Below are 16477 nucleotides of genomic sequence, written 5' to 3'. Positions count from 1 at the left end.
CCTTGTTATAAAATTTAGGTATTAGTTTTCTGCTTAAACCACTTTCATTTCAATCAGGTGCACTTAACCTTCCTTTTTGGAAGTTTTTTATTTCAATTTCTGTAATATTGTAGCTGAAAAGATAGGGTGTAGCTGAAGGGTGAAGGGTTTCAAGTATGGTGATGCAGAAGGCCTACTATTTCACTAGTACTGATGACTATTCAGAGTGGACTGATAAACCAGGTTTGGCTTTGATAAGTTTATCCACCACAGAGAAAAGAGAGAAAAATTTTTAAAGCCTAGTTAAGCTCACAACTATAATGGTCCTGAAAACTTTTGAGACTTAGGAAAGCCCATGCTGAGACTGAGTTATGATTTGAGAAGTGTTTTTAAAAGTAGCAGAAAAGCCCATGTTTCTTGTTTCCTGCAGATTCTTTATGAAATATGCTTAATTTAAATAAATCGTGTATTAAAAAGTCCTGGAGTCCAGCTCTCCAAAATCATTCTGAGATTGGAGAGCCAAACTGCATTATCTCCTGCAGCAGTGTTACTGAAATTACTGAATGTTCTCATAGTAAACTGATGCCCTCCTATGGGATAAAAAGATATAATTCAGTGAGACATGTAACAATTATAACAACATATCACAAGGGGAAAATCCAGGCATTAGCTGTCTTAGCTCTACAGGGTTATTGGGGGAGGTGGGATATAAATTTTATTTCAAACACAGAGTAAACAGTTGCAATTCCCTAAAACTGGTAGACGGCGGACGTACTGGGTGTACTATCACTCTTGTTATCATTTTTTCATGCTATAGTCACAGTTCCCCAACTTAAGTAATTTTGTTTGATCCATCTAGATAAATAAGGTTTTCTGTTGGGTTTTATTTTGTTACAGTTTGGAAGTAAAGGGGTTCTTTGCTTACTTCTATGTTTGCTTGGGGGTATTGAGAGTTGGGATTTGCTGCTGCTGTTGTTTCAGGATGTGGGTTGTTCTTTGGGATGTTTTTCAGATGAAGCAGATCAAAACGGACAGCAACACATGCCAGCATGGATCAGGAAGGGGACATCCTGAAACAAGAAGCCACAAAGTATGTAAAACAATGTGCTCCAGATTAGACTTTTCTAAATGCCCTTCATCACAGCAGTGCTGAATGTTCTAGCTGGCAGCTCATCTTGAGCTGTCTTTGAAATTGGAGTGATGGACATGATCCTTAAATATGGGGACATTTGGGTACGATCAGTGACTGATCATAAAACCCAAAGCAAACATATCACTCACCTTCAATACATTTTTATCAAGTGCCATAAAACAGCAAAAGTTATCTGTAGAATAGGAGTATAAATCCATAGTCTTTACCAAATTTCCGTTTGTAGAATTTTCTGGGCAGGGCCAAATAATTAGAGCAATATTTGATATTTTTTTGATGTGTTCACAGAATCACAGAATGTTAGGGATTGGAAGGGACCTCGAAAGATCACCTAGTCCAATCCCCCTGCCGGAGCAGGATTGCCTAGACCATATCACACAGGAACGCGTCCAGGCGGGTTTTGAATGTCTCCAGAGAAGGAGACTCCACAACCTCTCTGGGCAGCCTGTTCCAGTGTTCGGTCACCCTCACCGTAAAGAAGTTTTTCCTCATATTTAAGTGGAACCTCCTGTGTTCCAGCTTGCACCCATTGCCCCTTGTCCTTTTTGTTACAGATATACAGTAATTTCCGTCTGTATTTTTTAGCACTTCAGGTGATAGCCAGGAAAGTTCTGAAATACTTAGTTTTGAACAGTTTTCCAATTTTTTCTTTGTCAGGAGTTAAGGAAATTTGTAATTTAAATTATTCCATTCTATCAAAGATACCAGTAAATGAGATGTAATTGTGTACCAGAAAGGGTAGGAAAAGAAACAGATACCTGATGCAATGAATATATTTTGTAATAATATACTGGATTACAAATGATTATAACTGTGTGATTAAAAAAAAAGAATCATAGGCTGCAAAGATAAAAATACAAACCCACAATTTCATGGAACATCATAGATGTTCAGTGTCCCCTACTGTTGTGTACATTTTAAGGAAGGAGCGTGCCTGGTCCCAACAAGCTAAAATATTCACAACCTGAAGAAAAATGGCATTAAAAGGTAACAGAGAGAGAACACTCATGGAGGAAAAAAACAATGATCATCATAATCACCAGGAGGCCAGTTTACTTCCCTGCCTGCAGATAGATGCGTATATAACATGACTGTAGTTCAGAATCAGAAGGAACAAGAAACATGATGGCACAGTGCCCTTTCCCCTATTTGCTTTTCCATTGGCATGTAGTTACACTGTGGACTCCTTGCAGTGTGGGCAGGAGGCGCTCCTGTCTCTTAAATTACTGTATGCAGCTCCTAGCACAATGACTCTTCAAACCCACACGCTGCAATACAAAGAAGAAACAATTTTCTTCTGCTCAACAGTCATTTTTTAATACATCCAGTTATAAACACTGTATAATCATCAACTGGTCTTTGTTGCTAAAAGTATTTATTGCATCACTTTGTTCCTGTGGCCCACCCAGGGTACTCAAGATTTGTTTTTAGCATGTCCAGTTAGTGGATGGAGGTGAACTAAAGAGACTCCATGGTCTGTCTTTTCTAAGTGAGTTTTAACCGATGTGCTGGTTACAAGCTTCAACTAAGGGAATCATGTATCTGCATCCTACTGCCTTGCTGATACTGTGGGTCAGTGGTTTTTCCTGTGAGTTTCCCATCCTCAGTAAGTGTCTGGGTTCAAAGCAAAACCCAAGTCTTCTGGGGCTCCAGCCTGCAAAGAAATTCCGTGTAACCTGTGCCTACAGTGCACTCGAGCAATAGCCACAGGGAAGGGACTGACACATGGAAAGAGTAAACACCAAAGAGGGGCTGAGCAGAAGGCTCAGGCAGCAGGGCTGGAGAGGAAGGCTTTGAACCCTCACTGAAACCGGTAGCTCTCTGAGTGGCCCCGCCTGGGCCTGTACGTCGGGCAAGGGTGTTTCAAACGTCTCGCTGGGGCGAGTACTGAATGAAGCCTCCAGAGCTGGAGTGGTCTGGTTTGAGGTCGGATATTTAAGGGGGGCCGTTGCAAACGAGAGTTATCAAGCGTTTCCTTGCGCGGTGTACAGCCGCGCTGTAGATGAGCGGGGGGAGGGAGCCGCGGAGCCCCAGGGTTTGCTCCCTCTCGCTCCTCCCGTCGCCGCCGGGGCCAGGATGAGGAGACCCCCGCCAGGGCCGGCTCCGAGCAGCCGCGGCCGCCCGGGCGGGCTCTGTGCAGGCCGGGCTTGCGGAGGGGCTGCGCTTAAGGCACAGCGCCACCTAGCGGGAACGAGACGGCAGCGCCGGGCTCGGCGGGCTTGGTTTCGACTTCTCCTGCACGGCCGGGAGCGACGGGGTTTGTGTACCCCGCCGTGTATACCCGTGTGGGGCTGCTGCCCTCCGCCGCGTTCCCCCGGGCCGTGCCGCTGACCTTGCCGGGGCAGCGCGCCGAGCCGCGCCAGGCCGCCTGCTTGCGGGGTTGGGCTGGGCGGGCCGCGGGGGCGCGGCGGGCGCTGTCCGCGGTGCTGAGCGAGAGCGCCGGGGCCGGAGCGCGGGGGACGCGCGCCGCCGGGGGATCAAGGTGCTAGAAGACTCTTATTTTCCAGCGTGCAAGAAAAGCCCACGGTCTTCGTGTCTGGCTCCTTCTCCTGTCAGGCCTCAGCCTCTCCGAGGATGTAAATATTTATGTTAAAACATGTCTATTTACTCCAGACACACGCGCTTCTGGAAGGCCAGAAGGGAAGGAATGAGCGCACACGCTGTGTGCCTGCCGGGCACAGACCCAGCCGGGTCGCGCCTTGCAGTGACTGATGGCTTAGGAGTTCTTTGCGTGATCTTTCGTTGACTCTTTGCACTGCAATCCTGCCACGATTTCCTGTGAACGTTTTTTTACGCTTATAAAGACAATTAGCTACGGTTATATTATTATTTCTCACGCTCTGCACTGAGCAAGCATTTTGCCCGATTGGTTGAAGCCACCTTTAAAACGGTAGCCGGGAACAGATGGCAAAAGGTCATGTCAGCTAGGGCTGTCAATGCCTTTAAAGCTATGTTTAAAAGCTGGCTTGTGTGCTGCCGGTGTTTTCGTTATGTGTCCAGTTCCTAGACAGTAGGTGTGCTCAGCAAAGCAATCGTCTTGGCTACTTAATGCTGTCAGTCGGCCGGTCTCCTTTCCAAAAAGGGCTTGTAAGTTTTTGCTCTTCCCTCGAGTCCTTCAAGAAGGACACGTCCTCGCTGCTCGTTGCGCTGCCCAACACCGCCCGCACGGGATGAAATTCTCTGGCTCCATCGGGCTATTTCCCCTCCTCCCGTCTCATTGCAGATTCCTCCCAGCCCCCTACGTGCTATCTTTGTGAGGAGGGTTTGGTTGAGGCATCTGCGCAGCTACCGCGACATGCTGAAATGTAGCACCGCGATCACCACCGCAAAGTGTTGGCGAAGCACGTTTGGGGCGTGGGATGGAGAAACACATATTTGGGGCTGTCGGGGGTACAAAAAGAACCCTGTTGTCTTAACGTTTCTCGTTTTAGCAAAAGGATGTCTAGTATGAAGTCGTAATCTAACGGCAACGCTGAGGGCAAGTGACAGCCATCCAGGTGTTCGCCCGCGGCCGGGAGGACACGCGGAGCGGCGGTGCCCGTGCCGCTGCCACCCTCTGGCGGAGAGCGGGGCGGCGGGCGCTGCGGGGCGAGCCAGCGGGGCACACGGAGCACAGCGAGCTACAGCCCACACGGACCCCACCTGGTCACTCGTGGCCCGCACCGTGCGCAGGGGAGTACGGGCGGCCGCAGGGACGGTCCGAGCGGGAGTTCGGCCCCGTCGCCTCCGCCGGTACGCGGGTTGTGTGCCGTGCTGTGCCGCCTGTTAGCACAGCCGGCGACCTCGGGTCAAGCCAGCTCTATCTAGGGAAAGCCTTCTGGCGCCGCCCGCCAAGGGACTCAACGGGGGACTCGCAAGGCCAGAAAGGGAGGACTCGCAAGGCAGAAACCTCTGCCTAGGCTGCCGCCCCCCGCCGCTACCGGGCACCCCACCCGCTGCGGGAGCCAGCCCCGCCGCCTCGGGGCGAAAGCGGAGCGGCGGCGGCAGCCGGGTGGGCCGCCCCGCCCCGCCCCAGCCGGCCGCCCCGGCGGTCCCCAGCCCCCGTGTGGAGCGGAGCAGCGGGAGGGGGTGCGGCAGTCCCGGACTCACGCCTGCGTCGAAGCAGATCAACCGGCGATTCACGCTTTTAAAAAGCAAATCCGAGCACTTCTGGAAAAAACAGGTCATCTCGCATTAAATTCTGCGGCGCGATTGGTATTCCGACGTCGTTTCTGGCGGAGTTTATAAGCGGCGGGTCGCTCCCAAGCTGGAGTCACCTGTCTGCCTGGTCTCCGGCAGTAAGAGTGTCTTCTCGCCCCCTCGTGTAAGTCTCCTCTAAACAGCAGTCTATTTTTTTCAAACGTTTGGGAACCTCTTTCAGGATCTGGAGCTTTTTTTTTCTCTCCCTAAAATCGATTTTGGTCGCTGTCGTACCTATAGAGGGACAACGGGTATTTTGAGACAGCCAGCGCCTTAGACATTGTGTTAACCTGTTACTTCACTTCCAGGCATTGTCTAGCGAATCTCTTCTGCTTTATGGTTGTTTTCTTTTTCCTCTTAAAAAAGAGGAAAACCTGTTTTCAATTGAAATCGTTGATCCGTTGCGTTTACACGAAGGCGTAAATCCGCCCAGCAGTGGAAATGAGTCGGTAGCTACCGACTTGGAAAAAGCGGCTAACAAAGAAAGCGTTCGTTCGTTACCGCGACCTTCATTTTCTTTACAAGGGGAATAAAATAAATCGCAGGTAGCCGTGGGAACAAAGAGACGAGCGGGTCACTGACCCGGCAATTCTCGATCAGCGACCCTGTACCGGTTATCGGAGCGCCGGGTCTGCCAGGACGGAGCTGAACATCTGGCGAGGAGCGAGGGCTGGTCCAGCACCTTCCTTCCCCCAGCCAGACATGCTTTCTCCTGCTATTTGTGCCGCTAAGGCGAGAGCGGGCACGGGGGAGCGCTGGTTAGTGCTGGGGCCAGTACTGGTCCCGATTTGCTGAAACGTGTTTGTACGAATACATACGTGTGTGGCGGCTGACGCTGGACCTGGGCAAAATGCGCCTTTGTGGTGGCGGGTGTTTATCTGTCAGTCCTTCCTGAATGCTTAGCCTGGCGTGTGTTTGGGGCTCGGATGATACCGCGCAGAAACGGGCTCCGGTTGGGATGGTAGGTCGTTTGGGCTGGGCATTTCGAAGCCCGCTTTACACGTTGGTTTCCATTTGACGCGAGCCACATAATTGCCCTGCTCAGCGGCCACCATATAATTGCGATAGACTTCATGCTCTGCTACATCCGTCATTCAGGCGCGGGGGGTAGCGCCTCGCAGCCAGCGAAGGGACCATTTGCTCTTCAGCCTGTCGAGGCATCCTCCCGGCGCGGCCGGCCCCCTGCCCGCCCGGCCCCTGTCCTCCTGCCACCGCCCCGGGACCTGCGCGCCTCACGCTGGGCTGCGGATTGCCGCCCGCCGCCTCCGGACGGGATTCCGGTTGCGGTTCTCCCGGAGACCCAGGACTACTAAAACCGTCTTTTCTTCCTTCCAGCAAATTCCTGGCTGCTCACCCCTCAGAGGAATATCGGAGGAAACCCGGGCTCCGGGGACTGGGGCTCTTCTGAAAGGATGGCTTCCTCCGCTCCCTCATCCTCCAACGACGCTCCGGACCCCACCCCAACTAATTTCCGACCCACAAGTAGGTTTTAATATTTTCCTCGTTTAAAGTATTTTGGAGGCTTTCTCCACCTAGGCTTGGAAAGACCAATTTGGAAACGAAACGATTAAATCCGTGAAGCCCTGTTCCGCGCCGCTTAAAGCAAGGGGCGGATAGTGCTCTACACAAAGAAACCACCTTCCTGGTGGGAGCGGGAGAGGTTGGTCCGTGGCGAATATAATGGTGGGAGGAAAAGCCCACCTCAGCGGCCAGCGCTGCCTTTATCTTACAACCACATTTGAGGGATTTAGACAATAAACTGAACTCGCAGATGGCCAAAAAATCGGGATGTTGTAACGAGTGTGGAGAAAATGAATCGGTTAAAGGGCGAAGTTACACCAGTGGCTTAAAGCGGGTGTCCCCCCCCCTTACATTTTATAAATGCTAGTGCTGCAGCTTCCTTTCAGCCTACGCTGAAGCATGTAATCAAGCGAAATTTGGATGCTAATTGTAGCTTTTCAAAGCCTTGTGTTCCTAATTGCTCTGAATTCGCCTTGAGTTATTGAGGTGTGAGTGGGAAGCAGAGGCTGCTGCAGGTGGATAAAGAATCAGTTTATAGCCCTGCCAGGCAATTCAGTCCGTCGCCTACCGAAAATAAATAAAAAAGAGGCTCGATGCTATAAAGCATCGGAGACAAAGAGCGGACAACAGAAATGAAGGGTTGTCAGGCACAGCAAAGCGGGGAACAGCTTTTACCCTGAAAGGGCTACGAGGCACGAGCATCGGAGTCATTATTGTCATTATTCTGCAACTGGAAGGAACGGGGAGGGGGCGAACGGCAGCACCGGGTCTTGCTCCATGCGGGGGTGACAGGCTCTGCTGCCTTCGGCTGAGGTGTCACACGCAGAAATCGAATTAACTGTGACCGCTGCTAAAACTGAGTTAACCTCTGTCAGCAGCACGCCGCCCTGCCCACCCGGGGCTCCCCGTCCGGGGCTCCCCGCCTGCCGCCCGGGCAGCGCCCCCGCCGAAAGGGCTCCTCCGCCCGCCCGGCAGCGCTGAGGCGCTTCCCCCGCTTCTCCCTCCCCGAGGGCGCGGCCGCTGCCCTCCCCGCCCGGGTGAGCCCCCCATGTCCCAACCCCTCGCGCCTCAGCGCCACCCCACACCCCCCCGGGGGAGCCTCTTGTGCCCCGCCGCGGCCGCCATGTCCGCCGCCGCCTCCCCCTCCCCGCCGACGGCGGTGCCCGCCGCGCGGGCCGCCCTGAGGCCTCCCGCCGCCCGGCGGGGAGCGGCGGGGGTGCGAGGCACGGCCCGTGCCCCTCCTCCCGCCCGTGGCCTCGCCTCAGCGGCCGTCGGCGGTCCCGTCGGCGGCCCAATCGGCCGGCCGAGGCTCAGTCATGCGAGTCCGATCATCTAGTCAAATACTATTTTTCACCCAATTAATTCCTGAACTCTTTTGTGACCCCATTTCACGCCACTTTATTTTAAGCTTGCCACTTCCCTGGAGCCCCGCCAGTAAATTATTAGATGTTCGGGTCCCTCGGGTGCCTTTCCCGCTCCTCTCGGCGGGCCAGCGTGTCACCTCGCTGTCACCCGAGCCTCCGCTGCCCCGCGCCCGGCACGCTCCGGCGCCGCCGGGCTCGGGAAGGAGCCCTTTCTCCCGGAGCTCACGGAAGGGGGCGCGGGGGGCTGTGCAGCGGGGCGGCCGGGGAGACCCGCCGCCCCAAGGGAACGTCTCTGCCCTCTCTTCCAGATTACGACTCGTGGTGCGGCGTGGCTCACGGGTGCACCAGGAAGATCGGGCTGAAGATATGCGGGTAAGTCCGCCCCTGCCTCGCCGTGCGACGCCCCACACACCCACGCTTCGCGGACGCGCCCGGCCACCGCCGTGGCCCGGGGCCCTCCCGCGGCGGGTCGCACCAGCGCCGGGGGCAGCGCCGGCAGAGCGCCCCGTTCCCGCCCCCGGGCGGCGGCCTCCGGCGCCCCCCTGCCGGTCGCACGGCGGCTTCACTCCGCGGCCGCGGGCCCCGCCGCTGACACCGGCCGCCGTGCCCTCCCTCGGATGTGCGTTGTCCGCCGCGGGAGGCACGGCTGAGATAAACAGGGGTGTGCAGGCGCCGGCCGCCCCGGCGGGGGGAGCGCAGGGCCCGCTTGAGGAGGCCGGCGGCGAGGAACGAGCGGGGGGGGGTTTGGCCGCCTCTCACCGTCTGAAATTTTTCAACCTTATCTGACTAGAAAATACGGATCTCCTGAGGGAAAAGATTAACGATGAGCCTTATTAAAGAGCAATTCGTCAGCTTGCTGTGCCGGTAAGATAGCGCTGGCAGCCAGTCAGCGCGCAGGCACATGAAATGCAGGAAGGAAACAAATGCACAATTCAGATCGCAACGTTATAGCAAGAGATTCATTTGCAGATAACAAGCTGTCTTCCTTCTCCAGATTTCTTAGTAGCGCCTTCGCTTTCGCAGACAAACAGACAAATCTTCATTTTCTGATGGGAGAATCGTTCAGCTTAGCCCGTGCCCCTTATGAATAGAAATTATTTCCCGTTTTCCCCAGCTGCCTCTTTTGGGGCAGGTGGGAGCTTATTTCGTCGGAGAAGCAGGCCTTTTTTCAAAGAAAATATATATTTAAACCTCTTGCCTTACTTGCCCGAGTCGAAGCTCATCCACTAAACGTTTTGTTACATGGAAGTTTGGACTGGAAAAGAATCAGGGTGCCAATGTTTAGCCCTGTGTCTAGTAGAGATTTCATTGGTACCCGCAGGCGACATAACGAGCAGTCGCCTTAGTTCTATAAATAGCTCCTGATCTGCGTTTAATGGACCGTTTCCCTACCAGTCCCTTCAGTGGCTGGAGCGACGGGCTTTTTCATCATCACTTTAATTTAGCCCGGCAAGCAGAACTGATAAAGTAACGCACCGTTAGGCTTGCTCCGTGTTGCTAGACTACCGGGGTTATAGAGGGACATCGCAGCTTCTCTCGGTGAGATCGAATACACTGAAAATGAAATATTCCACCATTTTGGATTTGAAAAGGGCAAAAGACAGTGTAGGAGAGGCTTTGTGAAGGGAATTCAAAACAAGCTTGGCTTCTGTATTTTTGGCTCGGGTTTGGTGCTTGGTTTTCCTTTTCTGGCTCTTTTCTCTTTTACGCGAAAAATACACCGTGACTAGTGACGGCGATTCACAATAATCGGATTCGATCGCGACCACTGGTTTTACTCGTATGACCCCTCCCACTTCAATCTAACACCTTCACAAAGACAGAGAGGGAAGGTTGCCTTTGGTAAATACATAGAGTGAAGTATTAGCGTTGCGAAGAATCCTAATTAAACATGCTAAACGAGTTGACGTTTGACTATTACAGATTATATCCCCTCATCCTTCCCTTTCACAAAACATCATTCCAGACCCTAAATATTGTGCAGTCACAAAGCTATAGTAAACCAGGCGCCTCGGAATTGACCTTTCTGTGTGTATCACACTGAAATCGATTAACTTGGAATGCAAACTTTAAATATGGGTTGAGCTCGGAAAAGGCAAGTCTTGAACAATGAGTCGATTCTTCCACCTGTGTTGTATATTGTATGTTTGACATTTTCAGTAATTACGTATCCAAGATGTATATGTAATTTCTTCTCAAACAACTGACCGATTTAAGGATTAGCTCCTTTCCTTTCTGGTTGAAAGCCACCGCCTGAGAAGAGCCCTGCTGCTGCCACACCCCCACGCTCGTCGTCTTTGCACATACCCACTTAAAAAAGAGAACGTATTTTAGAGCGGTTTAATGAACTGTCACGGCGGGCAAAGCAGGGGCAGCTTTTTCCCTGTGTCTGGAGTTACATGCGGCACCTTTCACTCCCACCTCGGCAATTGTTATCGCTGCTGGGACCGATCCTGCTAACATTTGCTTGGCATCAGTGAAAATACTCGAAGTAGTAAAACTGCTCAGGTGTGTCTCCAGGTGTTTGGTCCCCACAGCTGATGATTCCCAGCCCAGCGAGCAACGCGGGGGGATGGGATTTCGAAAGCAGCCATGTGAGTTAGAAACTCAGCTCGTCTCCGGAGCGAGTGGGATTTATGCTGCTAAGTCAGGCAGGCGGTGCTGAACCCCCCCGGCCGCGGAGGGAACCAGGATCTCCTGCAGCTGCTGACGACGTGCCTCGGCCCGCGGCCACGGCAGGGGCCGGGACCCGCCGGGTCTGTCCCCGCCTCTGAAGCTGAGGTCCCCGCAGGACAGCGAGGCCGAGGGGCCTTCATACACCTGCCTTGTGCAAGGCCTGAGGTGAAATCACGCCTGATTTGTGGTCACGTTGGGGACCGGCGGACTCCCTCGCCAGTCTGGTCGCACTCGGCTTTTTAAAAACTTGGTGTCTTAAAACAAGATGAAATCGCATCGATGGAAATACCAGTCAGTAGGGCACCTGCGGGAGGCAGCTGCTGCTGGGAAAGGCTGTGCTCTCCGCTGCTACGGGAACAGCAGCGCGGATGCTATTTCATGCGCTGCTACTTGCTGGATCTCTCCTACAGCGACCTTACCTTTTCACATAGGATACAGATGAAAGGTTTGCTACAGTCATGCGCTTCCCCCCGGGCGTGGAAGGAGCCCTCGGGGGCAGGCTGCCGCGCTTCCCTGCGGCCCGGGACGCGGATCGGCGCTGGGGAGAGTCCCCACCCTCCCGGGGGAGGAGCTCGGGGAACAAGAGGGTCCGGCGACCCCAAAGCGTGGGGCTGCCCCGACCCCGCTGGGCTCCCCCATCTACCGGACCCTCCAGGTCCGTGAGATCCTGCCCTGGCCGAGGGACGTGGGCGAACGACACGTTATCCACAGCCGAATGAGCCGATACTGGGCAGCAGCAAGTTCCTCGCTCCAGGCTTATTTCCAGTCTCCGCCCCCGATCCGCGCCGCGGGCCCCACGCTGGAGGCCCCGCACGAAGCCCGCCCGAGCCCCGGCTGATCCCCGCGCCTGAGCTCGCTTGCCACCGGCTTACGGTAGATAATAAGGGGGCCGGGGAGCCCGCGCGGGAAGATCCACCGCGAAAGTCGTTGGGCAAGGCGTGAGCTCCGTGCGCCCGGCGTGCTGTCACCGCCGCCTCCCTGGCGCAGCTCTAGTTAGGTCAGACCCTCCAGCGAAGCCCCGGCCTCTCTGAGCCCGGTGCTGAACCGGAGGCAATGCAGCCGTTCTCGTTTAGTGAAGCGCTGCCCCCCTCCTTTCCCACCGGAGCCTCCGAGGGACGTGTGTCTGCACGCCGAGAAGAGCGGCAGTTGCGCGGCGGGGAGCACGCTCTCGGCGGGGAGCGCTGCTGTGCTTGCAGACGTCTCTTCTCTCCCCACTGAGCATCGCCACCGAGAGGCCTACAGGAAGGACAAGTGGAAAAATAAAGTAAAACGGAGCCACAGGACGTGGGGAAAGAGGATCGCTCCAGGAATTCAGTCTGGACTGCACCTGCTTCGGTATCAGCTGCTCCACCTCATGAGCAGGCGAACAGCAGCAGCTGTTGCAGGAGCTAGTGATCGCTGCGAGGACCGTTAAAAGCAGTAACACCAAACTAAAAAAAAAAAAAAGTCATCATGGACAGCTCTTAGTAACTTATGGACGAAGAGAAATTCCCTTAAATAGTTTTTACTCGTATTCCTAAAAGCATTATAGAAAGAAACTGGTTAGTAGAAGATCAATATTAAAAGGCAAAATGTGAAGTGTTCACTGAAAGGATGGGCTGGACAAACCTGCCTGCGAACAACCCCCTTGGGGAGTCCTGTGGGTGCCCGACGGATGCAGAGGGGCTGCCGGCCGGGGGCTACATTTTCGGTAGCTCTTGCGGGACTGTCAGCCTGGCAGCAGGGTCGGAGGCACAGGTACCGTGCTGGGAGCCACTCGCCCAGCGGCTCCGTGTCTCTCCCTTTTCTCCGCACGGACATGCAGCCCCCGGGCCTGCCCAAGCTGCAGGGGCCGGGCGGGCCGGCGGTGAGCGCCCGGCGGGAGGAGCCCGCAGTCCCGGTTCTCCGTCGAGGCACACGGTGGGAGAGAGGAGGGCGTTGGAGAGAAGCGGCGTCGGGGGCGGGATAAACGAAGTTACGCGTTGGTTTTCCTCCCTCCGAAGTCCTCCTCTCTGGCGGACCTCCCCAGCCGCGACGAGCGTTGGTTTCAATTGTTACTTGTTTTAAAATAAAAGAAAGAAAAAAGGAGGTCGGCGCTGCCGTACTCTCTTTTCCAAACATACAGGCGCGCTCGCTGCAGCCTGGGAGGTCAAATCCGTTGCCTTCCTTAATAACGAAAAGCCCAGCACTATGCGTGTTTTAGCGGGCATGGATGTAGTGAATCAAATCCTGAAAATCAGTTCTTCTCCCTGCCTTGTTAAAGCAGACGGGTCTCGGTACTCGCCACGGGCCCTGCGTGGCACGCACCGCCGTAATTTTTGGGGTGAGGGCATTTATTATCGCACATGACAACAGCAGTGAGATCGGGTCCCGCGCGCCAGGGCTGCGTCTCTGGTGAGAGTGGAGCTCCTGGAGAGCCCGGGGATGATTAGTATTAGTATCAAAGCATCTTTTCAGGTGGAAAAAAACTCATCTCCTGGACCACGTGCCGGTACGTGCTGATAACAGGAAGCGGGGGGGGATTGATGAGTGCTGCCGGTGTCCTTAGAGCTCCGGCGCTCTCAGGATGGCTGCTCCAGAATTGCTGCTCGTTTTCATGCCTTTTGTGCGTGAGAGCACCACGAGGAGAACTGAAAGTGGCCCTGATTTTAATCATACATCATTGCCCCTGTCTGCTGGGTCCATAAACTTCGCCTGCAGGCTGAAATAGCATTGACTCATCCTGAACTCTCTTCCAGTGGCTGATTACTGAAGTGGAATCTGTCTGATCGACTTAATAAGAATTTACCACTGCGCTAAATGACGAAAATTTGTTTTTTTGCATGGCTGGGTCTTTGCAGTTGATGGCATTTTGAGCTCTCCCTCCTGGAGGCAAATAATCCCCATAAATACTCTTATTTCTGACCTCGTTAGTCAGATCGAGAGCCAACACCGCTTTGAACTGTTGTCTGGAGAGCTGCTTTAGATATTTCTAAACATGTTGGGAAGTGAGAAAACACTGACCTGTGCACCTTGCAATAACAATGTAGGGTTCCTGCAAAGGACCAACAGCCTGGAAGACAAGGGCCGCATCGTCAGCTCCCTGAAGGAAAGGCAGTCCTCCAAGAGCCTGCTGGCGTGCGAGAACAGCGAGAAGGAATCCAGGTTCCGGCGCAACCGAGAACAGACTTCTCCAATTTGTATGCCAGAGGTAAACGCTCTTTGCATGCTTCTGCTTGCTCCAGCTAGGGCACGTCCCTTGGTAGTCTGCCCTCGCCATCCTTGGAAGTGCAGCCACGTCCAGGCTGTCCTTTTGCTGGGTTGTTTTTGAAGGAAGTTCTGTGCGTGTCTGTGTGTTTGCCGAGAGCCGTACTGGCGAGGCATACAAGTTTCCTGAAATGCGGTTTTACGTACTTTGGGCTGATCCTCTGCAGCTCAGCTCCAGCGGTTCCTCCGGGGTCACTCCCGATCCAGCCTCCGGCAGGAGGGTAATTTTGTATTTTATTTCCTCCTCAGTAAAATAGCAATGAAACGGTCTGTGATTGCTGGTACGGGGCCATTGACGAAGAGGGTGGGCAAGGGAAATCAGTCCCTTTGCGGGTGGGGGGGAGCGTTGCAGGAGAAGGGCAGGTGCGGGTTTGGGGTGCTCTTGGGCCCCGGGAGGTGAGTGCCCCGCACCGCGTTAGCCGGGCAGGGCGTGCTCTTGGCCGGGGTGCCTCGAAGATGGCCCCGTTGTTTCCGCGGGTGACCGGAGCTCCCCCTTCCCCACCGGGCGAGAGGGACCCGGAGCCCCGGTGGCAGCGGCGGGTTTCACTCGCCGGGGAGCGAGCGGGCGGCCCGGGGCCCGCCAGGCTGCGCCGGGGCCGCGGCTTCCAGGTGCTGGGAGCGCTGCGGGTGGCCGGAGCTGGTTCATCTCCTCCTCTCGCTCCCAAAGCAGGCGCTGACAGCTGGTTTGCCCCGCAGATTTGCTGCCGGCCAAGAATGGCGAGGAGCAGACCATGCAGTTCCTACTGGAGGTCGTGGACATCCTCCTCAACTACGTGAAGAAGACGTTTGACAGATCCACCAAAGTGCTGGACTTTCAACCACCCGCACCAGCTCCTGGAAGGCATGGAGGGCTTCAACCTGGAGCTCTCGGACAACCCGAGTCCCTGGAGCAGATCCTGGTGGACTGCCGGGACACGCTGAAATACGGAGTGAGGACAGGTAAGTTGTCGCACACTGCTCTGGAGAGTCCCTCCTGGGGCTTTTCTCTGGCCCACGGTGAAGGGAGCGGGCTTGAGCCCACGGAGGTAAGCCCCCACCCTCTCCATGCCCTCGCCTCTGCCGCCCTGGAGGCTCAGCTCCGGAGCTGTCTGAGGGCGCTGGAAATGTCTCTGCTCAGAAACTTCAGTTATTGATGCTCCATCTGTCCCCGGCGGGCAGGGCTCAGTGCTGTTGCAGTACCCAGAAACAAGTTTTTAAGACGTAATCTCTTTCACTTGATGAAATGCGAGCTGTCTGTATCTCTGGGGAGCAATATCATTAGGTAAATGAGGGCATAAATGACACTGAATTTGCAGTTTTTCTTCTTTATGTTCACCAGACGTTTAATGAAAAAGAGACTGAAATCCTAGGAATCATCAATAAAGGAACCCTGTGGATTTCATTACACAGGAGCCCTGCCTGTCCAGGTCCTTCTGAATCAGATAGAAATGTTTGTTTATAATCACTTGTTTTAGTGGGTGAGCTGTAGCCGGGCTTTACAGCAAAGTCTGTGCTCTTTCAGGCTGTTTGGCCTGAAATGTTGTACATCTGTATCAGCAGAAAGCTCGGCTGGCAACAAGCCCTGACTGCTGTATGTACCCAAGCAGGTCAGGAACTGGAGCGATAACGGAACAGGGGCCGTGTCTCCCCTCCTCAGTCCTGCTCCAGCGTTTCAGGGCTGCTGAGCTCTGCCCGGGGAGCTGCCCTGCCCTGCCCGCCTCGGCTCGCCTCAGCACGGCTCGGCGAGCGCTGCGGCACGGCGGGCGGCGGTCTCCCCGCGGAGCTGAGGCGGTGGGGCGGCGGGAGCTCTCTGGTGGGGCTTCTGACGGTCTCTGGCTGGGCAGCGGCCAGCGATGGCTCCTGAAGGACGGGGCGCTGCTTTCTCCACTGTTATTTATGCAGCTGTGAAAACCGAACGCAGTGCGTTCAGGGAACAAAATCTTGACGACAAATGTGGCGGTTAGCTTCCTCTCTTTGCCATTTACATGGCGGTTTGATTTATTCGAGAGTGTCAGGGGCATATTTTGATTTTGTGCCCTTAATCAAAGGGGAGAGTATTTCACTCCCAGACCCGCGGGCTGTTGAACAGGTGGCCAGCAGCAAAGCCGGAGTCACTGCGGTCTGTGTGCTTGCGCCGTTATTCCGGTATTGATTGAGTCGGAATGTCGAGCAACCTCTTCCCCTCACCCCCACCTCCCCTGGAGCTTTTGTGGGACCGGCAGGAGCTGTCCCCGGGCGCTGAGATGCAGGTATCCGGTCAGACACAAGCTCTGTTCAAAGCAGGACCTGGTGCAGCTTTGAAGAAGAGCTGCTCGGGCCGTGCGACGACCCAGGACACACGCCCTGGCTTTCCGAGCCCCAAAGGCTCACGTCATCTCTCGAGACGAAGCTCCTTTCAAAGGCA

The 16477-nt window shown here is 54.6% G+C and overlaps 1 protein-coding gene across 1 annotated transcript in view; it reads left to right on the top strand.

Annotated features, from left to right (window-relative positions):
• The first annotated feature begins 991 nt into the window (after positions 1-991).
• GAD1 (glutamate decarboxylase 1) overlaps positions 992-16477 on the top strand; it is a 36066-nt gene continuing 20580 nt past the window's right edge. The window contains 9 exon segments of the mRNA XM_068407732.1: positions 992-1068; positions 6644-6683; positions 6685-6790; positions 8502-8573; positions 13878-14005; positions 14008-14038; positions 14791-14906; positions 14908-14971; positions 14974-15033. Coding sequence (XP_068263833.1) covers positions 992-1068; positions 6644-6683; positions 6685-6790; positions 8502-8573; positions 13878-14005; positions 14008-14038; positions 14791-14906; positions 14908-14971; positions 14974-15033 — 694 coding nt within the window.

This window comes from Nyctibius grandis, chromosome 9 (assembly GCF_013368605.1).
Source record: "Nyctibius grandis isolate bNycGra1 chromosome 9, bNycGra1.pri, whole genome shotgun sequence".
Classification (NCBI taxonomy): domain Eukaryota; kingdom Metazoa; phylum Chordata; class Aves; order Nyctibiiformes; family Nyctibiidae; genus Nyctibius; species Nyctibius grandis.
This window is presented reverse-complemented; position numbering and strand designations above follow the sequence as displayed.